The sequence below is a fragment of the Neopelma chrysocephalum genome, unplaced genomic scaffold (assembly GCF_003984885.1).
Source record: "Neopelma chrysocephalum unplaced genomic scaffold, ASM398488v2 Primary Assembly neopelma1_61, whole genome shotgun sequence".
Classification (NCBI taxonomy): domain Eukaryota; kingdom Metazoa; phylum Chordata; class Aves; order Passeriformes; family Pipridae; genus Neopelma; species Neopelma chrysocephalum.
Window position 1 is genome coordinate 11,771 of NW_020897716.1, and position 26,496 is coordinate 38,266.

The 26,496-nt window shown below is 40.4% G+C and overlaps 1 protein-coding gene across 1 annotated transcript; it reads right to left on the minus strand.

Moving 5' to 3' along the window:
• Positions 1-1,484: 1,484 nt before the first annotated feature.
• Positions 1,485-26,496, minus strand: SRD5A2 (steroid 5 alpha-reductase 2). The gene is given in 6 exon segments (XM_027681646.1): positions 1,485-2,800; positions 3,334-3,484; positions 4,461-4,562; positions 6,330-6,493; positions 26,115-26,451; positions 26,454-26,496. Coding segments are annotated over 6 exon segments (864 nt in total). The 3' UTR covers positions 1,485-2,733.

Genomic DNA, 26,496 nt, shown 5'->3' on the forward strand with positions numbered 1-26,496 from the left:
AAACAGTGTTGCAAAAGGGAGAGAAAAGGAATGATCTATTATTTTAAATGCTTACCAGCAGAGGACACATTTGTTTGGTTTTGGCAGACGAAAGGACATTGCAAAGAAAGTCAGAGAAGTGCTGCTTTACAAAACAATTTACGGTCATCTCTGAAATCATATGTGTACGTAGCCTCCAGAGGCTTGAGCAGAGGGATATGAAAACGTCTGCTGCTTTTTTTCTCCCACAGACAAAGGGAATATATTTTTCCTTATAGAAGTAAGGGCTTATGAAAGAAATTTCTCAGGAGCATTGTGGTCCCAAGTGTGCTGCATTCCTGTGCACAGTGGGACAGGCTGGTGTCCCTGCAGGGAGGGCAGCTGCCACCAGCCTCACAGGGAAACTAAACGTGGGGATAACCTATGTCTCCTCTCCATCATGATTAACCACAGTCAGTGCCTGTAGGGGGTTTAATGCACATGTGTGTCGCTCCTGCTGTCAAAAAATGCCACAGGAGTGGGCAGTAGGAAGTTGTGCTCCTTTCCTACCTGCAACCCTTTTCCATGTAACATGTCTAAGACCCATGATGGAGAGGATGGAGTTGTTCCTGCAAGGCATTCACCACCTCAAGTCACCCTGTGCTCAGCCAGTGTAGGGGTGCCAGGCTGTGGGCCCCCCCCAGACTGCAGGCAGACTATCTCCCACCTTGGGTCAGCACCAGTTGTCCCATCCTGATCCCCGATCCCTTGCAGTGGATATCTGGGACTTACAGTGGCAATAATGTTCCATCTGTTGCACATATTAAGCAAGCCAAAATAAATGCAGGGAATAATCCTGTTCTGATGTGAGAAGCAGTTAGGAAGGACAGAAAAGTTGGCACAAGTCCTGTTCTGGTCCAAAGAGTGAGACAGAGCTTGGTCCCTGCTCTCCCCCTGGCTTAGAAGTAGATGGAGGAGAGAGCAGCTAGGAACACTGGCACTCATGGACTACTCGCTCTCTCATAATTTGCAAGGCTTTGGAGGTAAAAATTGCGAGGAGGAACCATCAAGGCAGGGAGCTCTGGGGAGCATGGCTGCTGCTCACACTCAATGTCCGTTCCCTAGGGAAGAGGCCATTCCCTCCAAACTGGTACCTTTGTTGCCTCCAGCCTTGCTTTCAATAAGGAAACCAAAGGAAAATATAGTGGTGGTGCTAATGTGGGACTCTCATCCCATGCAACAATAATTCTGCTTGTACCTTATTTTGTCCCTCCATTCCCTTTGCCTACACAGCGCAAAGATTCCAGTTCTCTGGTGGGCTGTAGAGGGACTGTGCAATGGCTCTCACCCTCAGCTGGCTACTCTGCTATGTGGAAATGAAGACAGTTAATAATATAAGCAAAGAAGGGGGGAGGGTTTGCCCAGTAGGAGGAAGCCAGTGTGAGCAGGCTTGGTAAGCAATATTGCAGAGACTTGTTTCTGCAAACAGTAAGTTACAGGCTAGCACAGCTCTGTGTTTTACATAAATTTTATTGTGTTTTGGAGGAAATTGCATACAATCAATCAGGTTACTCCAGCAGCAGGTAGTATGTTTCATGTGTGCAGTCTGGTCTTTTTTATTTTCAGCTACTCAGCATAATTCTTAGCAGGATTTTATGCTCTGAAGGGTAACTAAAATCATCCATGAGGACATCTCTTCCTAAAAGGGTTAATGACATTTTTTTTTAATATTCCTTACTGTATTCTGAAATTAAGAAGAGACATTTTGTGCTTTTGTGAAAATTCAGTAATATCTCTGCATTATTTCCTAATAAGAGTATCTGAAAATGTTTTCCATAGACAAAATGTACTGCCAGTGTCAGAGAACATTTTCTATAACACAGAACTTATTTGTTGTCATTTTTGTCATACACCACCATCTCAAGTCTCAAGTCACCATCTCAAGTCACTCAACACAACAACTGAGTGTTTTTGAGTGGAAAAATTTTTATTCTGAAAAGAGATCTGGATTTGCAAGAGAAAAAGAAATCCTAATGGAGCTGCAAGTGCTATAATGAAGTACATTTAAAAAACAAACCCTGGTGGCTGAAGATTAATCATCTGACAGTGAGGAGAGTATTGCTTAAGGAAGGAACACAGACATTGTGCTTGTGAGTGCCAGCTTCCATCTCTGTGTACTTAACATCACCTCTGTGCCATGGCACACTGCTCCCAGCCTGGTGCCAGCACAAGTACTCTCTTGTAACATTATGTTTCTGGGAGCTAAGGTGGCTTTTAGATGAAAAATCATGGGCTGAGTAATTTTTTGGGCAAATGAGACCCCTACTCTGGTTTAAAGTGTGACAACTTGTAGGGCACTGCCAGCAGAGCAAGGGCACGTGTACTACAGCGTGGAGGCAGGAAGAAGCAGTTGCAGAAGTGCTATAAACCGGAGTGGCTGCTGAAGACTTTCTCCAAGGTAATGAGTTTACGTTCTACTTTTCTTCATCAATATTTAGCCAGTGTTTTTTCTCTGATGTCGGTGTAGTTATATATTCATTTTCCATAGGTAGAACTCCACCAATGAGCAAATATGTTGTTTGGGAAGTCCCTGTGCCCACAACTATCTGCAATTTACCCTGGAGTTAAACACAAGAATTTCCATTCCAAATTACCTTCTTTTCTGTTGCAACCTCAGATTATCATTTGTACGATTGTAATCAGACCTAACATTAAAACCAGGAATTGAAAAAAAAATTCCTACAAAAACCAAAAAAAGAGTCCATAATTCAATCATTAAAAAACAAAAGGAATCAAGGCTTTCCTTGATTTCGGATAGTCCGTAAATGTCTTGAGATAGTACCTGAAAGAAAATAAGCAAGAGAGTGAACCTGCATACATACAGGGAAACTGCACAGTTTAAATCCATCTGAGCTGAGGAAACTTAAAACTCCTCCAAACTGACTTGCTTTGTTATTTTGGTGTGTTACTCTGCAAAAGAGCATTCCAAGACTATTTGCGCCAGTTTATTTAACTAAAGGAAAGCTGATAATACTGCTAAAGTTCTAACAGACTTAAAGTAGAAACTTCAGGAATTCAGAGCAGGGGAGAATATCTACTCCAAATGACTGAAGAGGTTGGGTTGCAAGAGAACCCTTAGGAAAGGCTCACATTTACGAGGCTCAGTAAAAAGAGGCTTTAACATGGCAGAAGCAGTGATGCAACTCATATTGGATTAAATGACTGTCCGGCCCATATGACAGGGGCTCCACCCAGTCACAAATAGGCCAATACACTTCTTGTACATAGTATTAAATTTCAGTTTTATCATTCTGGCATTTTGGAAACTCCACTCTAAGTGTAAACAGCAGCATACAACAAGGAACACTTTGATACCTGTGATGGTGATAAGCCCGTGGCCCAATGCAGCAAAGAGTGAAAAAGGCAAAGGCGAAGGCTGGTAGGGACCAGGTTGCTATGGCAAAACCAAACCATTCCACAATTTCTCCAAAGTAGTTGGCTCCAGAAACATAGGTGAACAGTCCCCCTGCATCAACAGGCAAAATATTTAATTCTTTTAGTCACCTCCTGCACATGGAAAATTATTTCCCATAAAGTCAGCAGCAAAATACACTCTCTTTCTTATTCAAGGTCCACAACAGCAACCCAAACCCACTTCCCTGAAGCCAGTGGAACCATGCCAAAGGGGGATTTTGTACTGCGCTCTTGTATAAACACAAGAACCAAAGAATCAAAGGTAATTCTGACCCAGAGGCTTCCAGCACTTTCACAATCATTTATTTTAATTTGGCAAATAACTTAGGAAAGCCCATTATTAGATTTAAATTGAAATTATTAACATTAGTAAATTCTTTTATGTCCCAAAAATATTTTGCAAATTCACTGCCATTGGGGAATGCAAAATCTGGATCTCAGTTTTTCACAACATTTACAAGAGGCAGGTAAGTGTTGTAGGTGAGAAGCTCCAGGGTAGAGATATTACTATCTATAACAAGGCAGCAGAAGGAATCAACACCAAAACCAAGAAAGTCTTGGGTCCCCATCCATGTTGCTCTACATTTCTTAGGAAAGGCAATTCAGCACCTTGCATCCTTGGTGTTATTTTTTCTCCCTAAAATTTACACTTCAAATCTCCTTTTTGCAGTGTAAGAAGTCTGCTACTTCTTCTTCTTGGGCATGGAAAAGACCTATTTACATCTTTACAGCTGCCTTTTACAAAGCTAAAATCCTCTTCCTATTTCCCACTTCAATCTTCTTTAAATTATCCAGCCCATTTCCAAAAACCTGTCCTCACAGTTCATATTTTCCAGATAGTCTTGCTGCTTCTCTTGGACTGTCTGCACCCAGCTCATGCTGGTCCCTGCAGCTTAGAGGGACACCTGAACCGAGTACCTGTGTGATACCAGCACCTCTGACACTACTGTCGCTTTCCAGTGAATTCAGTCAGAAAACATTATCCTGCTGCCCTACTTTCTTCAAGGACGTAGGGGACAAGAATATACCTTGAGGAATCTTGTAAGTGACTTCTCCAGGTTTCCTCAGCTGGCGCAGCAGGAGGTCACTGTGAATGTTGATTCCCATTCCCAGCAGAAATAAAAGGAGGCCTAAGGAACAAACAAGAAATGGATTAGAAAGACAGCTCTGTCTAGTCATTCCTACTCAAGCACAAATATGGGGTTTAACTGTGCAGCAGGCAGATAGGGGTCCTAACATGAAGTGGCTGGATTCTTTCTCAAGTCAAAAGATGTGCTGCTACCAAGAAGGCTGCTGAACAGGAGAAGTATAGATGACTGGTGACACCAGAGCACTTACAGCTAATATGAGAAAAAGCTGAACTTCCCAGGTGGCCATTGTCACCATTTATTGAACATTCAAGGGAAGACACAAAGTACCCAGCTGACACTAACTGACTGATGACAGCCAGACAGGGCTGTGGACGTAGCTGCAGAGTAACCACTGAGCTGTAGACAAGTACCTAGATTCTCATTTTACTGCTGGGGAAGAGGAACACAGAGACACAACGTTATCCAGCACATCCCTGAATCCAGGAAGGGAACCTACATCTGAGCACCACTCAGTCTGCTGCCAGTGAGGCTGCTTGGACAGAGCTATGGGCATACACAGAGAGCAGGTACCCCCTGAAGGATGCTGACAGTTTCTGGCCAGAGTGATCCATTAACCATATTCCATTTAGCTGAAAAAATAGAGACATTTGATTGAGAAACTCTGCAGATGACCTACCCTACATTTCATGCTACATTAGACACTGAGAAAACCACCTCTGACAATGACTGGAAAGCGAGGAAAGTAATAGAGGTGGTGTGTGCACTATGAAGTATAGGAAAAAGGCTAAATGCCGATAAAACCTCCACACTTCCAGTAGCAACAGTCTGTAGAGGAGAATATACTGTTTGTTTTCTATTTAATATTTCAAGTACTACTGATGCTGATTTTCTTTCCCCCCCCTTTAAATATATTTTTTATTTATCATAAAAATTAAGTGATGTGGTGTTTTATTTATTGGCTATGGGAGCTCTTACTAAGCAATGTCCAGAATTTTTAATACATGATGCTGTCTGAAAAGACTGAATTTGCATCCGCAGTCTGAAATGGGGTACAGGAAGTACCTTGGTTAGTTTGTACTTACCATATCCAAAATGTTTCCTCAGACCTCCACGTTAATCTTCATTTCTATGTTAACATTTAAAAAACACCCTCTGTGCAGCACCAAATCTGTAATGCCACCTAGCTACTCTTGTTCAGTTACTCTCTGAAGGATTTTACAAGGGGAAATTCAGCTAAGCTATTAAGTTACAAAATATAAAGGAATTGTATTAACATACAACCAGACTGTGCATGATCTCTAATCTTCCCCTGTGCCTCACACGAGAAAAAGGAGCCCTTTGTCCTTAAAGCCTCATTCATGCTGGGGTTTTGCCCTTCTTTTCTCTCTCAGTCAGAATAGCTGCATTAAGTGAAAAGCTCCCTGGCAGGGAAGAGAAAGTCACAGCTTGCACTCACACACAACCACTGCTGGATTGACACTTCTGGCTCAGTAAGGGTACATCCCTGTGCACCTGGGGCTTGAGATTGCATCTCCATAACCCATAGCAGCAGAAGGCTCTGGAGTGGTGTCAGTAAAAGAAGACTTGTGATTTGAGACTAATGCACAACATCGTACATCTTCTAATGTGGCTGGCTAGCAGCAAAGAAAAGTCATATTTATTTGTTTTATCTGGGCCAGCAGGCAGGTCTTAGGCTGATTTCCATCACAACAGATTTGACTCATGTTCAGTGAAGATTAGAACATAATCAAAATGCTTACAAATTGCTTGGAGATTAGATCTTTGTAATCCTGCAGCTGTAATTACCTGATGTAAATCTGATGTCGGTGCACCAGTCGTTTGGATATTCAGCGCAGTAAATCAGGTAGTACCCTTGGAGGAAGCCATTATAGATACAGAATAACATGCCAAAGAAAAGCAATTGCAGTGGGAAAGGTCTGCCTCTAGTGAAGAACGGGTAAATAAATGTCCTAAGGTAGATAAGAAAACAAAGTCAGCATCTTGCTCATGATAACATTGTATTTGCAATTTCTCTGTAATAGGGAAAAAAACTTGAACAAAACACAAAACAGAAAATAGGTTAATAAAGATTAAAAAAAGAAAACAACTGCAAAAATATAAGATCAGCAATTAATGAGAACATGAAATGCTACAGATAACCATCTTTTTCCTGTCCTTCAGGACTACACACAAGCTGGGAAGTTAGAAAGCTCATCCATATTCAATGAAGCTTTCAGAACATTTCTGTACCTTCCTCCTCCCTTGTTGATGAAAATGAGGAATTTGTGCCCACTAACAGCATTTTCATTTTAAGATCTTGATGTAAAGCTCTGGTGGACCAGGTGAAGGATGCTGTGGAGGCTCATGGGCACAATGATGTTCAAACATCATCAGTGTTTGTGAAGGGCAGTACCAATTGCAATATTGATTCTCTAAATGAGCATTACTATGCCACAAGCATCGTGGAGGAGCTTTGTTATGGAGAAGACATTTCTGATCCATCTACAGGGACCAATCCCTGAAGGCTTTAGCACATGGTGGCAGAGGGAGTTGAAGGCAGTGTTGAGACCCCTCTGGCGCTCTCATTCCCTGCAGTGTATAGTCTAAGATGTAATCCCCTTTCTCAGCCTCTCCCACTCCACTCAGAGACTTCCACTCATCTCCAACACACAGCAGCTTTGTCCTGCTCTGCTCAAACACTTTGACACAGAGTCAAAGCGATATTTTTGGCTGCTTGGGGAGCTGTTTTTCCTCCAGTCCCCGTCTCCCCTCCATGCTTTCAAGTGTTTCTTTAAAATAAGAAAAACTAAATCCCTAAGTTTAATATGCTGAACACAAAGATTCTTATGCAGCTTCAGTACCTAGGTCTTCCTTAGACAAACACTATGCTAACATTAGCATTAACATGTGTGTGAGCAAATAATTGGTACTTGTATAGTTTTAACTTTCATATATGTTTGTTTCAGGCGGGATTATCCCTCTTGACACTTTGAACAATTCATATCGTCCTTGGAAGAGTGAAACAGAGAAGTTATATTCAGTAGGTATTTTCTTAACTGGCCAGTTAGGTTCGGTAAGTGGTAAAATCTACACTCTTAATTTCTTTCATTTGCCTTCTTGGGCTTTGGATGGTGCTCATCATACTAGTATATAAGCATTGTTGATAAGTAATTCACATCCCATGTTGCCAACATCAACTTGAGCAAGCTGAGGCATAAAACGTCATAACATTGTAAATCTAGATTAGGTCACACTAAGCATGTCTGAAAGGGAGTAAGCAGAGTACAAGCAGCAACATGTTTCATTCACTGCTTTCCAAAGCAAGGTAAAATAGATTTCCAGCAATTAAGGCAGTTGTGATGCAGAAGTGATAAATATTTCTAAATACAGTAAAACTTAAGAAGTCATAAAATATTTCTCAGATCGTGATATCACATTTGTGATATTTATTACAGTATGGAAAGGAATGCTCTTTGGAGCTGTGTTACTAATAATTATTGGTTTTGCCCCTTCAGAATGTGATGCTGGAGTTATGAGTAGGCAAGGCCAGATTTAGCAACCCAACCTGCCTGTTGAAGTCGTATTGACAAATTGGACTGAACAGTTATGAGAAAAAGTGTGAAACTTGCAAAGAAAGGCTTGGAAAAAGCAAATTGTATAGAAGAGGGAATGATGCCAAACCATGCAAAATGAGTTTAGGAGGGGAATTTATGTAGCAGATTTGAGAGGGACTGGCATTGCTTTATCCTTTGTCAAAACATTACATTTCAGTAACATTTAAGTTACATTTAAGTTACGTGTAAGAGTCTCTGCATTCTTACCGCTGATGCAAACAGAAGTTTTTGTCAGCTCCCAGCAAAGCTGATCGTTTCCATGATGCTTCCTGATGCTACTATTGCAGGAGAGATGTTATAGGCCCTTGAGAGGCCAAAGACCTACCTACTATGGATGTGGTGGACACAGGACAGAAAGAACCTACATGCAAGGTATAAGTACAATGGCAGGGTAGCCAGGAGGCACCAGCTCTTTTCTGTTGTTGTTGGGGAATTGAAATCCTGGCATCACTGTAATCCTGCCTCATAACAATTTGGACAATCCAAGTCAGGATTTCATCCAAGAATCTTTGTTGTGGAACAAGTTCTCCAAGGAAATCTCTGTGGGTCTGTAAATCCAGAGGCCAGATTCAGTTCTCTGTATCAGAACAATGCCCTAAGTAGTTATTTTAATACAGCACTTGTTGGGTGGTACTACATGGCTACTTGAGGGTACATGAACTATTCCTTATGGGGTTGAAAAAGCAACAGAGATAAAACAGGGACATTTAATAGGTTTAAACGTTCCATGGAAGAGTCTGCATCTCTGCTGGAACTATTTTGCAGTGTGAAAATCTAAGGGGGACTGAAGGCCACCATTTTAAAATAACATAACAAATCTGGCCTTTTGGATTTAGTCCAATGACAAATTCAACCTTTTTCTTTCAGTGCAGTATTGATGACTAATTCATTATTCCTTTATCATCTTTATTGGCCAAAGGCACTGCATCTGACTAAACCATTGCCAACAGCTTCTTTTTAAATGAGTGAATAATGAATTATTCATTTTCTTCTCCATCATTTATTTTCTAGAACAACAGGTTTTGTAGAGAAAATAATTTGCTATTACATGACATTTCTTGCTCAAGACCTGCTTCTGGAAAATTCCAGAGACTCTCACTTAAACCAAGGGAAACTATAGGTTTGCTCTTCTTTCCACAGAAGGTGAAAATTTTCTCACAAATGTTATCACAATCCATTAAGAGTGGACTCTCAGTCCTCCAACAGCTTGTCATTTGGAGATGTTTATGCTCCTACTGTGTCTTCTCCTCTACAGGACCTAGATGCAATAGGTCAGACAGCAACATCTCATGTTTTCTGGTCTGGAAACTCATGGTGTTTTACACCTGGGGCAACTGGGTCAAGGGCTGAGGACTGGTGGTAAGACTGGGTGGCACCCGGCTGCCTCTAAGCCTGGGGTCACCAGTCTCCTGCTGTGTCTGCCCAGCTAGCCCTCTGCCAACAGGGCCTCTTCTGGGTCTAACTGGGATGAACAAGGGGCTAGGAATCGGAAAGGTTGCAACAGCAGGCAGGGATGATGTGGTGCCCTTCCTCTCGAAGACAAGTGCTGGCCATAAACCAACTGTGTCCTTCCCATGCTGGGGCACTATCTGAATGCCCTGGCTCATCCCCTGAAACCCTGGCCAGCCTCCAGAAGAGAGTTGCAAACTTCTCCTGACCAGGAATGTTCTGAATCCCTGCAGGGATTTTTCAGCTCTCCTTGGACAATGCAGAGCAGGGTCTGCTCTGAATCCCTGGTGAGCATGAACCAACATACTGAATGGTGCCTGAGAACCATTTCTACATGGTCTGGGCTCCACACACTCTGGTTCCTCGCTTGTCCCACCCAGACACACAGAAGTCGAGGAGGGTTGGTGGCCCAAGTGAGGGCAGGCAGCTGGGCCCCGGCGAGGGTGATGCCTTCAGGGCCCTCACAGCTCACCTGCCACGGAGTCACTGAGTGACTCCATCACACTGAGGGGTATGTATGGGAGCAATTGCTGCAGGGATCACACAGGTAGATGAGATACCCTGTTACATTAAGGGCACAGGTCACAGTCCCTTTTCCACTCACTAAAAACTCTTTGCTGAGGTGTTGTCTGCAGTTCTCACCACTTTATTGGTACATTCTCAACTGAAGACCTCTCTAAGTCAGAGTTCTCTAAACCCTTTACTGCAACTCCTTCCTAAGGGAGTGCTTCAATTTTCTTATTTGTACAATTATCTGTACCTCAGGTGATAAGCAAAACAATATGATTTGCATTACACAAACTTACCACCAGACCTGAAAAGAAAGGACTTGTCTTCTATCAAACAGTGGAGTTAACTTTAATCTATTTTGTGCACAGGTTGAAAAGGTCGGTGTCCAAACCTGGGGAGATTACACCAACCTCAAATCAGTTCTATTTGCAACAATTAGTGTCATAGGAGTCTTTGCCATAGATTGTCCCTGGAATCACAGTACCAGAGAGCTGTGGACACCCTCAGCATACCTGACCACTTGGACAAAGGCTCAAGTTGTTCACAAACATGATGGACTTTTACCTAAGGTATCTGTGATGCCTGGCACAAAGCCTCTAATTATTCTGGAGAGTTATAGATATCAAATTACACATTCCAAAGGCATCTGCTGTTGAAGAGTCTGCACATACTTTCTCTTTTTGAGCCCAATCCTGGACGTTATTTGTGAATTGCACTCTGAGGTAATTTTTAACTTTTACTATTTTTGAGTTGCATTACACTGGTTCTTATGGAATACTTAAAGGAGTAGACTCTAAAGTCTATTCTCCATGTATAGTAAACGCCAGAACAAAATCTGACACCTAAGCTTCCTGTGGTCAATTAAAAATTTTCAGTTATCCCAGACTGGGTTCAAACAAATGTACTGGTTCAATTGTCAGTTCCAAGCAGCAGGCAATCTTGTATCTGTTCAAAGGGAAAGTAAAACAAAATACTGTAAAATACTTTCAAAAGTAAAATGAACCATTTTAACCCTCCTTCATCATGATGTCTACAGATGCCCCAGCATCACACACCAGGTAAAACCTCCTCACTTGTTATATTCCTCTCCTCAAACATCCTACCCTGAGATGCTTTGCCTTTTTGTTCCCCACTTACTCTTATGGATTCTGCCATAGTCTGAGAAGGTAAACAAGCCAGGTTTGAAATCAATATTGGTATTTGTATTTCAGGGGATAAATTCCTGTGTTCCACTTAGGGGAGGCAGAAGGTAGCAGCTGCCCCAGACAACTGACCACCATCTACTGTACTTTGCTTTGAATGATCTGATATGGGCTTCTGCCAAGGGAATGCAAACTATGAAGGATTTCTGCTCTAATCCAGTGTGATATCTTCAGGGTTTCCTAATGTCTCATGACTCATCTAGCATTTTACACAACTGAACATTCTAAAGATGATAGAGTAAAATCTCTAGAATAGATTAGCAAGTGCTTAACACCAGCATTTGTGGGTGAAGCTCCAGAGTGGTACATGCTATGCCAGGAAGACTGACACCATGAATGACAACACCTGCAGAACAGTCAAAGGGAATCAGCAACTGTGCTTGACTTCTGGCCACACTGTTAAATACAGACTTCAGGTTGAAACCTTGGCAAAGGGTCAGAAAAGCTCAGCTGCTTACCACTACTTTTGAATAAAGTGGGATCACAGGAAAAAATACCCAAATATTTTCAAAAGCATATGTATCTGATGGGAAAGGCTAAAAATAAAATGCTGCATCTATTTTACTATCAATCACAGCTGAAATAAAACATTATGCATTTGACGTGGGATAAATTTAAGGAATCTGAACTATGTAATGCTCAGTTCCAACACTATAAACACCTGAACTCAGTCAATTCTCTCTATCTAGTACTAGTCAGTAATGCTTCATTGATTGCTATAAATTTTAAGCATGCTATGCAGTTAACAAGGTCAGAAGGACAGAGATACAGCTTAGTCCTTGTCATGTTGCATACAGATATTATTAGCTGTGCTATATTTAATAAAATATAAGTAGTTGAAAAAAAGGAAGAAAAAGGAAAGGTATAGAGCCTAAAAATGGGTGTTTGGTTTTACTTAGTAAAGAAGAATTGTGTAGGCTTAATTCCAAGGCATAAATTTTTGTTCTTCTAAATTCACTACAACAGCAGACAGGTTTCAAAAGTGTTTTGCAAGTTTGTTTATAAATTACTTTGCTAGTCCTCTTGATTTTCTTCCATTATTTCTGAAAACGTCACTAGAAAATCTGGTATCTCCCAGTGATTAACAGTGTCTAGTTAGAACCAGCAAAGGAGAATTCTTCCTTGTCACTGGTAAAAAGTTACTGAATCATGAAGAGCATTGATCTTTTCTACTGGTTTTGCAGGTATAGACACAAAACCCTATACTTCAATTATTATGCATTTTCTAAAGGGACACCAAGGACAGAATTGTTTGGTTTGGTGCATTAACAAGCTGACTCAGCAAGTCACAATCCATCAGCAAGTTACACTCAATATACATTTATACTGGTATATTTGTTTCTCAAATGCTTCCATTTTGATGTATGAACACCAAAAAGTTTTATATACCCTTAATTAAAAATATTGTTTTCTTTTTGTTTGCTATTTGCTAGCCCCTTTTTCCCGCTTTTTGTTTGTAATGTGGAAAGGAGATCAGAATGAGAGCTGAACTAAACAATGGGAAAAACTGATTGAATGCCCATAACCAAAAGCAACTGAAGCAAGAGCCAGATGAACCAGATGTTAATATCTTTCTCACCATCACCTGTAAAACTGGGCATATTCATTGGAAAAATGGGGATTTGTTTTTAAAATGCTTTTCTCTCATAGCCAAATAAGGTACGGTGAAGCTAATAGAGCAAAGGAAATATGTATCTTGTACAGGTCCTTGTCAAAATCAGTACCATCCCATATAAACTCACAACTTCTCCTCAGGCACTGCACAGCCAAGATATTGCAGTCCAGAATGTACAGCATGATGGACTTTTTGTCTAAAAAGCCAAACATTTCTACTTGGAACAACTCTTTGTCTCAGAATCCTAATGTCTACAACAGCAGGAGACAGGACTCATTTCTATACTTAACTTAGGTAATCCTGTCTTCTTAAAGTAGATTTGCTGAGTGAAGGCATTGACATAAATTAGATATATTGTGGGAGAGGGATAGTAGGAGCAGAAGGTGTTCTTGACCTTAGTAAGATTTTTTACACTGTCTCACATGTCAATCTTATAAGTAACTTGGGTTTCCTGGTTTAGAGGATGTTAGGTGGCTGCAAAACTGTTGAAAAATTATATCGAGGGATAGTTAAAAATTGTTTACTATCAAAATAGAAGGATCTTGTGAGAGAGGTTCTGCAAAATACTTTTCTTGTACTACTCAGGGGTTTTTTTCATTAATATTATTCCTCGGGGGGGAAAAAAAATTTGCAATGTTTGTGGCTGACATAACTCTGGGAGATGCTGAGCACACCAAGAGTGAAGGCTAGAGTTTTCACTGATCTTGAAATAGTGGTTCAATAGTTTTAAAACAATAGATTGATTCAATAAAGACAATGGCAAAATACTATACTTAGCTAAGACCAAATATAAAAGACAGGCTGCATATAGGGAGAGTGCTGGTAGCTGGCAAACTAAGCATGAGCCAATGATGTCAGGCTGTTGTGAAAAAGGCAAATATTAAAATGTAATGTGGAAATGGGAATGTTGTTGGAGACACCTGAAGTAATCTTTCTACTTTGGATGGTGTTACTAGGAACTTAAATTATACTATGTCCAGCTGAACTCTTCATTATATAAAAGACAAAGACAAAGCGGAAGCAACCCAGAGAAAAACAACTTTGGTCTAGGAAATAGGACAAGTAGAAAGACTGAAGGACTCAGGGCTTTTTCAAATAGCTAAGACAAAACCAGTGGAGGATATTATAACAATCTACAACTGTACAAAAAGTTGCTGCAAAGAAGAAATTAGTAAAACATTCTCCTTATCTACTGGGAACACAATAAGAAGCAATAGGCCTAAACAGCTGTATAGAAAATGCAGCTTAGACATTAGGGAGAGACAGAGAAGCACTGGAACTTATTAGAAATCTCAATCAGGCCAGACAAACATCCGTCAGGAATGAGAAGCAAATCTGAGGACTCTATACGTCCAGAAACCACCGGGGAATGGGAACTTGGAGCTATCTTGGTGTGAGAGGGGCTCTGATGAACTTGGTGCCAGGCCAGTTGTCACAGTTGAAACCCTAATTAAACTTGTTCCAGATTTATATTTGTATGAGGATTAGAGGACAAGACAAGGTTCAACATGACTAGATGGATTATGGTGATGACAAATGTGCAGATCTAGCAGTGCTTCATGATTACTTCTGCTATTTGACATTATCTAAAGGGCAGCAGTACTTAAATATTAGGAGAATGTTTGTTGTTTTATCAAAGCAATAATGTGTCAAAGGCTTAGCCAGCCAAAGCATATATTTCAGCAAGGTATCTTACTCTTTTCTTCCTCAGAAATAACCACTTGATATTTATGAAAACAGATCACTTTGCTCCTGTTGCTAAACTGTGGGTGTCTGCCAAAAGTGTGAAGTGTGTGCCAGAGTAACTCAACCAGACACTATGTTATGCACTTTGAAAAGCTCCCTGCTCTACTGGAGCAGAGCTTGCAAAGAGTTCACAGAGGCTGAGAGCATTAGCAGAACACAAGGACACATCTACATGAGAAGTGGTACAAAATCCAAGGACGCGCAAATCTGTGCTCTTATAGCTGCACTTAGCTGATTAAGTGTCATTATTTTCCAGAAATTGTCCACATGGGCATGAGAAATTACCATTTGGTAAGCTATCCCTCTTCAAAGTTAAAGCTTGGTCAGACTGTATCCAACCAACATTCACTAGACTCTAGAGTTGCAACTAGATTTGTAAGACACATTACTAGTAGTTTTTAAAATACTCTTAACTGACTTTTCCCACTCTAGTAGTTCCTTCTTTTCCTCTTTTATGCCTGAACTCCTGTTCTGCCTGCATTTTGCTTTTCCATTCTTCCTGACATTGTTCCTTCTTTGTCCTTCCTTCTTCAGATTCTCACCTCTTTATGGCTCTCAATGTGCTCACAAAACTGTGAGAAATCTGAGGCTGTAAACTAAAGCAGTTTCTCTTTAGCTCCATTTTATAGATGTTCTCATCAAAACCAGTTTGAAGTCCTGCCTCTGTTGAGAGTGCTTTTTTTCACCATGCAGCAGAATACTGACAAAGGGATTTTTGATCATTTCACCACAGACCACAGAGTTCATAAGTGCCTCATTGGGTCATCTTCCTTATTTGTTACGATACAATGAAATTTGTTACAAAGCTATGAAACTGAAAGATTCAGTAATAAACCTCTGCAGCAGTTTAGGCCTGTTGTGTTTTGGGAAAGTCTTCTTCATAACTAAAATGGCCAGAAACACTGAATACTTTTTTCTTTCTTTCTTTTTTTTTTTAACTGTAAGGAAGTTAAAGCTGAAAACTGTAATTTCTAAATCCTTAGGGTCACATTTTGAAGAACTTTGGTTGAAATATCTTACATTTGGAAGGTTAGTATTCCAAATTTCTTCTGAACCTGAATGGTCTCATGGTACCCATGTCAGTACATATATACAGAGAAGAACAAAATTTGAAATGACCAGGTCAGGTCCTGAGTTTGTACTTACTAAGTCCTCTGATCATTCTAATGTATCCTCTCTTCTTTTTCTAAGGGAAAACACTACTATGGGCTGACTCTGAGTCACAATCATCTTTCTTTCCTCACAAAATACATCCAAAGATTTCCTAACACTGAAAGTTGCTAAGTGAATCACTCAACACAGTGGATAGTGTCAGTATTAAAGTGTCACTTGATACCTGGATACTGGCCTCTCACATTGTTTCCTTTTCCCTTCCATTTCTTCTCACTCGTGCCCCACTACTGCCCTAGCTGTTTTAACAACTCTCCTACTTGCCCCTTCCTTGCTATTCTCTTCCCACCTTCCAGCCCTCACTGTAAGCCTCACAGGATTTTTTATTTCACGGCATTCAAGACAATGTGTATTTTCCCAATCCATGCTGCCAGGACTCCGGCTAGGAGACCACTTCTTCTCTGTTGCATAAAAGTCTTGCTCTGCCCCACGGTGCCAGCCTGGACCATCCTTAGCTGGTTTGCAGGCTCACACACTGTGGTTCTGCTTACAGCCTCAGATGAACCAGAAGAACAGACTCTAAAAATGTTATCTTAACGTTTCAACAGATACAAATGCATTTCTCAAACAACTCTACCATGTTTAAATTGCTTTCCCTGGGAACAGCCAGAGACACATTTCGCTTCAGTAATGTTAACCTGGGCCAGGTTTGAAAACGTGAACACTTTAATAATTGTCTTTTTTTTTAAAAAGTTTCTAAAGAGAAGAAAACAGACAGAAAAAACTCACTAGCATAATGTAAATACAACTTTTCTTCCTCTCTATCATTGTTCTCAGGAGTGACAAAAGCTCTGCAGAGGCACATGCACCTTGATAAGGTGACATTTTCCAAAGACATTTCTGGGAAGCAGTCTCCCAGCATGGTAAATGTTGGATTAAGCTGGTGAACTCTAGCACTGTTATAAGCAAATTGGTATCTTATATATGGCAAAAGTTGACTTTGGGTGTTGCTACTCTATTACACGTTTATAGAGAATAATTAGGAAGGAGTAGGTCAAACCCAGCTTACTTCAAATGGGACCTTTTTTCACTGTTATTGCAGGTCACATTTTGACTCACTTACTGCCCATCCTTAGGTATTAACATGGTAGCAACTGGTGTTTCAAAAGTTCACAGCTGGGCTCTTTATTTATTAATAATTAATATTAATATATTTATATGTAATATATAAGAATAGATAAGAATTAGTTATATAATGAATAATAATTATTAATATATTAAATATTGATATAGTTGGCTCTTAAATAAATTTGGACCTGTAGAAAAAGATGCTATTTTTTTCTTCGTGTCCATTGACTTGTTCCATTTCCTGCACTGAATATTTTAACCCAGTTTTAATTGGTTGGTTGGTTGTTTTTTTTACAAAATAATTTCATTGCTATTGTTGTATTTATGAGATGCTGCAAAAATAATTAGAATGTCAGCTCTGTGGCCAGCAAAGAGTAACACAGTTCATACATTCAAATGTGTGTAGATGCACATGAATTTAATTATTTGACAAAATTCAGTAAGGACCACCCTACTGATCAATTCACCTGCCACATATAAATCAATTTCTAGAGAGGTAAGGACACTCCAAGGTGTGTAATTTAAGAATAGCCTCTTAATTTATAGCTTGAAAACCTTTCTTTATCATAATTCTTCTTGAACAAAATTCCTTTAGTTTTGAAGGAGGTAGCAAGAATACAACTTATACCAAGGAAAATAGATGCAGTGTCTGGGATGGACACTGATTTATAATCATGCTACTAAGAGGTTATTTCATAGGGGTTTTTTTCTTAACTGAGCTCCACAAAACTGGGAAATTACCTAATTGTATAAGCTTTTGAGTACATAAAGGAGCTGATTAAAATGTTTCCTTTTGTCAAAAAATATTTACTGTCTTAGTAAAAAAGTGTTACCTCCCCCCATAGTGTCTGTCTCTCTTATGATAAGAAATCTAAAAAACAGACTTGTGGATCTTAAAAGAGCAAAGTCCATTAACAAATTTCCCACTGCACATATGGAATGAACCTTACACTTTTCTCTTGCTTTTCACTTCCTACTTAAAAGAGTAGCCCCAAGAAGGGACTACTACAGACATCCGATGATTAAAACAAGTAATTTCCTTGTTTGGTAAAAACATCATAATTTTCAAGTAAAAACATTTACTGAAACTTCTGTATGTAATTTAGGTTTTTTTCTCTCTCTGTCTTAGCATAGCCCTTTATAATCCTACTTTTCTGATATCAACAGCAGGAATCTGATAATGCAAATACAGATTTTTACATCCTTGTCAGTCTTATCAAAGCTCAATGGAGTTTGGAGCTCAGAATGTATCTTCCAAAAAAAGATTTAAACTCGCGGGATATCAAGTGTTTTAACTTCCTCAGTAGGCTCAAACCTTACTTAGGTGAGATCAGAGGAGCCTACCTGAGCCTCAGTGACAGCCTTGTGGCTGGGAGTGGGGTCTCTGCCCTGGGTCTGCAGTTTGAACAGCTCCCTGCAGAGCAGCTGAGACTGAGCACCCACCAAGTCCTTTTGTATTTAACAGTGGCAGTGAAGTTTCAGAGCAAACACAAATACTCCTTGAGTGCATCTAATGGCCCTGCTCCAGGTAGCAGAGATGAAACTAAGGAAAAACTTCTGTGACCTGTTCTGTGTGTATGGTGCTTCCCTTTACTTCCGGAGGACAGAACAGACTTTTCGTACATGGACCTCAGGCCAATGATCTGACTGCAAAACAACAAATGTCTCTGGAATTGTAAACTGTAATATCCTGGAAAACACAAGCATACAAAATGTTCTTGAACAACTGGATTAGGGAATTACAGCCTTAGTTGCACAGTAGGAGTAGTGGATATGATGGAAAAAGGAGAGTAGGAGCATGGCACACAGTAATGTCTACCTGGGAAAAAAAAATCTGGAGCACAAATACAAAAACCATAAGGGATTGTAAAGCTGCCCAGTAATGACAAAACAGCACAGACAAATTGGAGTCAGATAGAAATATATTGTTAATAGTCTTGTTGTCTTGAAAAGAAATGAAGAAACACAAAAGTCATAAGTTTAGTTATCTCTTAGTTTCATCTCTGCATAAAATCTTCCAGACCAAGAGATAAAAGGAAAAATCACATGAGTACAATTTGGGCTGGGCAAAACCAATAAGTTTCTGTAATGTTATCCCACTTTCCAATGGGAAATGAATGTATAGATAGAATTATTTGTACTAATAGTTAGGAAAGCAATCAGCTAGTATTCTATTTTGAGAGTATAATTTGGAAGATATTTCATAATGCAAAGAAACAAACTCCATAAAGCACTGGGTACATGAGCATCTTACAATTCTGAGGCAAAGCATATAAAGAGATATTTTTGTTGACTATTATTACATTAATTTGAGGAACCTGAATAAAAATAATAATGAATCTAATATTTTCACTTAAGAGAAGAAATCATATATTAGCATTACTGATACACACTGGGATAAATCACAGACAGTTACACTCATTGAGTGGGGAACAAGGAACGCACGAAAGAGGCAAAGCAAATGGCCAGCTGCTGTTAAGGATATCACTGCCAGATCTAGAATTACTACCAAGTTCAAACTGCAGGAGAGAGGATGCAAATGTATTACTGAGTAGCTGGTGAAGGCCAAAAGGAATCTGGTTAGGGTTTACTCCAAAGCATCAAGCAGGAAAAGAGAACAAGATTTGTTACCTGTTAAATACCTGCATGTTGTATACTGGGAGATTAATGATAAAGTTTTCATGAGGCCCACAATTAAAATGTCTTTAGTTATTGACACTTAATGATGGTGACATTCTAAGACAAAAGGATAAAATAACTATTTCTATGGGTAAAAAAAATAATCTCTGGATTGGATATGGTGGTTATTATATAGGCTGATCGTATTCACTAGCATATTCCTTTAAAAAAGAGAGTATCACTTAGAAATATATAGATACACTTCTAACTTAATCTAATTTCTATTTATCCACTTCATGTTTTAAAAAAACATAACTAAAACTCTGTATAAACTAATACAGAATACCTCTAAAAATTATGAGCAAATTAATTTATGTATGACTTACTCATTTAAAGCCTCCATCCATCCGCATTTCTCTGGAGGCTTAAGCTGCTTTTCTTACTGATCAAAAGTGGGCACACCTACATGAAAAAAGGACCAGCATGCCCAGGTAAACATGGCACCTGCTTGACTAACCAGGCAGTACAGGCAGGCTTAAAAAGGCACTTCATGGGTTGCATTGTACAGAGCAAAGGAAGAGGGAGAGTCTGTCTTTCTCCCCCTGACTTAATTTCAGAGAGAGTGTAACTGGCCAAAAGAAGTGTTAAAACTGTTTTAACATTTTAAAAATGCTGTTTTCAAATGCTGCTCATTTTCCATTCTCTTGCCATGAAAGCCTGCTTTCCTTGATCATTTTAGAAAGATGACAATTTGTAGTACAGGCGCACTAAATAGATCACCTTCAATCAAAGGAGTTTGGGGATCTAGCTGCGTCTCAAAGAGCAGCCTACTTAACATCCTCCAGATTCACCTCAGTGCACTTCAGAAATGAAAACAGAAGTTTGGGTTGTTTATATACTAACACAGTAAAGAATTATGGCTTTGATTGAAAACAAAGTTGCAAGAGAAGAAAATAAATAAATAAATGTGATTCTAGGTAGTCTTTGAAACTGAAATGCTTCTTTTAATTGCTAGTACCTCAGCTATCATGGGCAGCACAGTAGGGGTAAATCCAGCACCCTGTCTTTTACACCAGTATCTTCAGGATTAACTTTGTAAATCAGTGAAACAATGCCTTTCCAGCTGCCACTGCGCATGGTGACATCTCCTCTGGTCCCTCACCACTGTCTTACTCACTACATGAAGGAATGTAGCATTAAGGTTTAAAGGGAATTGGATTCCAAAGGCTTCCTCTCATCACCTTATGTTTTGTTTCCCACCTTTGGTTTTTGAAGCTGAACTGCAAAATGGAAATGCAGCAAAGGGGCTTCTCCCCACCACCTGAGGGCTTCAGCTGGTATCTTCTTAGCACAACCCCTCTAGCAGGAAAGGCTGTATCACAAACTACATTTCAAAGCAAAATACTTTGTAAGTCATTTATCATGAGAAGTATTCCTGTATGCGCATTTTATGCCACTCATCTTTTTAAGCTCATGGCCAGCTTTCCACTGAGATTGCATATACAGATGGCAGACTTGGCATTTGTTGCTTTTCTCCCTTTCTTTTTCCTTTTCTCTGCCCTTCCACCCCATCACTTCAGGAGGTCCTACCATCACAGACTCTACCTTCTCAGAGCGAAGAAGCTGTGAGTTTAACTAGAACAGATGTGATAAATTCAGATTTATATTTTTTCAGATTTTGTCTAATTCAGATTTTAAGGATGTTATCTTTAGCATCAGAGAGCATTTGAATTTGATTAAATTCACACCATGCTGTGGCAATAAAGTGCACATTGAGACACAAAGAACTGGCTAGCTAAGGATAGCAGCCAAACAAGTAGGGGGTGGGATTGGAGATTTCTCCCTTCCATCTCCTCCCCTCAGCAGCAGCAGCAGCAGCAGCCGCCGCCACCTGCTTTCAATCCTTCATGAAAGCCACAAAGAGAGAGGCTGCTGCCTAGTGGTGGCAGAGAAAGGCAGAAACCTACTGCTGTCACAGTTCACCACAGGACACTGGACAAGGCATGATGGAGGCAAGGTCTCCTGGCTTCATCTACCTCTCTCTTGCATCCTCTTGGGCAGCAAATCTTTGTGTGAGCAGCACTAGGTGAGGGCTGGGCCTTTGTCCAGCAGTCAGTACTCAGATGACTCTCTCCTTTCTCTGTCAGCAGTGGGCTGGGTGGGGGCACAGCACCTGCCAGACCTGGCTCATGGGGATCCTTTGGGCAAGCAGAGAGGTCCTCTAAAGTCCTTGTCAGTAAGGAGCCATCAGCATTAACGCAGGGATTTTCCAGAAGAGGATTAGAATGATCATTACAACACTCCAGCATACTCCTCTACAACCTGACAATAAATACAATATTACCACTGATTAAGCTGGCACATGGCACAAATTCTAGACAACTGGTGAATATCAACCTATGTGAGACAGAATTATTGAGCCGTATGCCCAGATAGAAAAGTTACTTTAAAATCAAAGAAATACAGTGATACAAACAGAAACAACTCCTAAGGAGCGATAGATTGTAACCTTGGTTACGGTCCTGGTTACACCAGCTCCAGAGCCTTGTAAGCAGCCTGGAAACACAGGGCATCCTACCATGACTCCAACTCGAAAAGCACTCTCCCAGTCTGTAAACATGGGAATAAACATGGGGGAACAGGAAAGTAATGTTGTCTTTAGACATGCTACTACAACTCCAGTTCTGTATTATACATCACATTGATATCTTAATTTTAAAATGGTTATAGAAACAGAGGAGAGCTAAAAATGACACAGAAATTATCTGAGGACTGAGGGAAGGGGGGTAGGAATATCTTGCATTGTAGGCCTTCTGCTGTGGTTCGGTGTCATTATAAATCTAGTTTACGATACCTCGGATCAAATAAAAAATGTTGTAGCTACTTGACACCACGTCCAAAAGCAGGACAAATTAATTTTGCTGGTTTAAACCTGTTCCTAAATTTATGAAAAGGTAATTTTATCCTGACCAACTTCGTGTTGGATGAAGTATCATGTGTCTGCACCACTCTAACTCTGTGTCAGATCAGGTAATGTCTGTTCCCCCGTAGCTGGCATAAATCCACCACAAACCCACAAATTCAGTATAAACACCATAGCACGTCCAGTAACTAATGCATCAGAAATATGACCATGTGCTCCTACATTATGTGGATCAAACTGGTGCTGATAAAGGACCTGACAGCTCTGTAACAAGTAAATTGGAACATGATCCAGTTACCGTGTAAGTGATATCATGGTAAGAAAATACTGAAGGATACTAAGGAACGCTTTAAATTAGCACAGGGTGAGAAAGGGCAGGCACCACTGAGAGAAAATCAAGGCTAGTCACATTTAAGCAAGACATTTTAAACACATTTAAATAAGAGTAAAAGAATTCAGAAGATAACACTATCAAAGAAAACAGTGAAAACTGATGGAATTTTGTCTTCTGGGATCTTCAGGTCAAGACTTGAAGTTACTCTGAAATGTGTGCTTTAGTCAAACAGAAGCTACTGGCAACAACAACATAACAAAGGAAGGCAGAATAGCTGGGCACAGTGGTCCTTGAAAAATTTGTTTCTCCATTATGGACTATATTGTCCTTCTGAGCATATCTCTACTAAAAGCTACCCTTCCTCTTGCATGTTTGGTATAGTAGATGAGACAAAATTAGGAACTATGAAAGGTTCCCTATGGAGAGAAAGAAGTCACAAAATTATGCAAAAATATACAAGGAAAACTTTTCCATATTTCATATAAACATAAAGGAATGCTTAAGTACAGATGTCAGATGATCAGTAGTTAAAGTAGGAGTGGATTAATAAAATATGTTTATAATTAAAAATTTATTCACTTCAAAAATTTAAAGTCAGAAAATGCAAAATGTTACATCCATTACATTGAGTAAATGTAATTTTATTATCAATTGATTGAATGTTTTACTCATTACCCTTGCAGTCAAATTTCATCACAAAAGTATTTTAAACTGTTATTAGGTTATTTGTAGTAAAGATAATAAATTGAAAAGAAAAACCTAAATAAAGCCTGGCTGTTATATCAAACTACTGAACTTCTTTTCAAACACTGTATGACAAAGAAACATCCTAGTCCACTGTGACCAGTGCCCACTGGCAATATGGTTAGCATAGCAAACATCATTTTATAAGGCAAACAGCCATTATACACAAATGCACTGCACACACACACATCCACCCCTTTTCTTTCTACCCGTTTTTCAACATTGCAATAAGACTGCTTGCCCACCAGCATTGTCACCAGAATGTGGTGGCACTCAGTACAGAATAGGGAAGCCTAAGAGCCCAAGTGGACTAACAGCCCTAACAGCTGCAAGTGGACTTAGACTGGAGTTGATGCTGGATGGCAAAACCTGTGAATTCCTGATGGTCAGGGATGTCTCCACCATTGTCATCTTCTTCCTACGAGGACTGAGTAGCTCATGTTTTTTTAGTTAAAGGTTGAGTCTAGATTACAGTTATTGTGTCACATGCTGATTTGACCCAATCTGCAGAGGGTCCAAGTAACTGAAATGTCTAGATAAATAAAAAAATTCTAGAAAATAAGAAAGCTACCGCTAATTGCTGAAAAATTCTGTGTAACAATAAACTATCCTACCTGCTAGAAATTGTAGATAACAATCTTATGCTGATTGTTAAAGATTTTATTTTATAATAAAACTCTAATTATAATCATAACCATGTGGAAATTGGTCATTCTACCAAGGATCCCTCAAAGAATCTGTCTGTTCCCATAGTGTCAAGTGAAACCCAGAAAAACTCCTAATTTGTGATTTTGCTGCTCTTTTACATAACAATAGAGTACTAATATTTAAAACAACATTTCATATATTACTTGATTTAGTAGAATCTTAGAATGGCTTGTGTGAGAAGGGGCTGCACACTGTAAGAACAATATCGGTGTAACATGCTGTCTTAGAAAGAAAATTGTTATATGGACTTCGCTGAAGTGAGGACTTTCACAAGAGAAAAAGTATACTCCAGCAACAGATGAGAAGACCTTTGAATTATTTGAGAAAGAACATGTATGAAAACACAGTACTTCTGCCTAAATCCAGCAGCAATGTTGGAAAAGAAGCCACAGGCTCAATAGATGTATGCATACCGGTAGGGTAACATTTCTTTTGATTGTCTAGTGGTGTTCATTGATAGCTGTGTTTCTCAATCTATCAGAAATTCTTGATAATAACAGAATACATTAAATCATATTTTGTATAATTACACATAATTAATACATCTAGCTTTCTGGAAGTCAAATGTGTTATAGATGGGTCCTCCAGCAGACTCATTCAGCAAAGACAATGTTAGTGATAATAAATGTATCTCTAACATAGTGTTATTGCACTGTAAACCATTCTTTGTTTTATATTTATCTACAACAGCCTGGAGTTTCTATCCCTGAACTATTGGTAGAGATAATGCAACTGGATTTTCAATATATTGATTTTGGTTGAGTTGCAAATAATAATTTATTACAAGAATGTTTTCTATTTCTATGAAGCAAACTAAAAAAAAAAAAAAAACAACAAAAAAAAAACCACAAAAACCGAAATAAGAATTGTGATAAAAAATGGCAAACCAAGCCAGAAAAAGATTTGCCTCAGAAGTTACATAGCTCTTTACTATGTAATGGCATAATGTTGTTCACATGCACTTGCCCTTCATTAATAAAACCATTTTTTTTCCATAAACAGATAACCAAAAATCAAATTTCTCATGAAAGAACTCCTCAGAACCAAGTCCCACTGGCTGCAGAACCAGGTAACAATTATAGAGCTATGTCTCTTAAAAGTTATGAGCAACAGTGGATCAAAACTCTACTTTTTCTTTGAGCTCCTGATTAGTAAATACAGAATTAAGTAGAGTTACAGCATTCGTTGACTCTGAGATGACAAGGTTTCTAAAAAGAAAAGAAATCAGAAGAAAAAAAAAAATTGGTACTTTGGTAGTGAAGTAAGAATGACGAATTGAGCATAAAGAACCAGCTTTCCTGCTGTGGCACAGAAAGCCCTGTCTCCCCTGCCCTGACGGCTCAGCCGTGCGTTCCCCCGCTCCCCGCGCTTCTGAGGGTTTGCCCTTGGCCATCCTCGAGCGTGTTCCCACGGCTGGATTTGGCGCCCGGTGCTGCTCCTGGCGCTGCACATGCGACGCTTCTGCTGCCCGAAATAAGCACTTCGCATGTGCCTTTACATAATATTTGGATTAGTTTCATCCAAACCTTTGCTCCAGCTTAGTGAAACCTCTTTTTTTCTTTATTCTTTTTTTTTTTTAAGAGAACAATCGAAACCATACACCATCCATCCTCTCCCCTGCTTCAAGCACCCGAGCACCGCTTGTTCCTTCCCCCAGTTGCCGGACCGGGGCAGAGATACCCACCCGGCCGGCCCCTACACTTGGAGAGGAGTCCAGGGACGCGGACCAGCGATCGCCAGCCGGACAGAGGAGGCAGCGATGCTGCAGAACCAGGACCTGCCCCGACCCCACTGCCCGTCCGGCTCCGGCTGCGCGCGTTCCCGCAGCTTCCCTTGGTTTATCGCTTCCCGCGGGGAGGCCGCAGCGGAGCCGTGCCCGGCGGCGGTACCTGTAGAAGTAATGCCAGCAGAAGAGGCAGCAGAGGAGGCGGCAGCCGAGCGGCTCGAGGCGGGGCGGGCTGCGCAGCGCCAGCAGCAGCGCGGGCACCAGAAAGGAGGGAAGCTCCTGCAGGAACCAGGCGCAGCGCGCGGGCAGCCGGCCCCGCGGCCGGCACAGCCGCTCCTCGTGCTTCCCGTAGCGGGACGGCACCCGCAGGTACAGCGAGAGCTGCAGCACCGCCAGGGCGCCCAGCAGCGAGCTCAGGGCCAGCACCAGCCCGGGGAAGCACTGCATGCTCGGGGGCGGGCGGGGGCAAACAGCCCTCGGCCAGCGCCAGCCCCGGCCTTATTAGAGCCGCGGCCGTCACCCCGCCCCGCCGCTCTGCCTCCCAT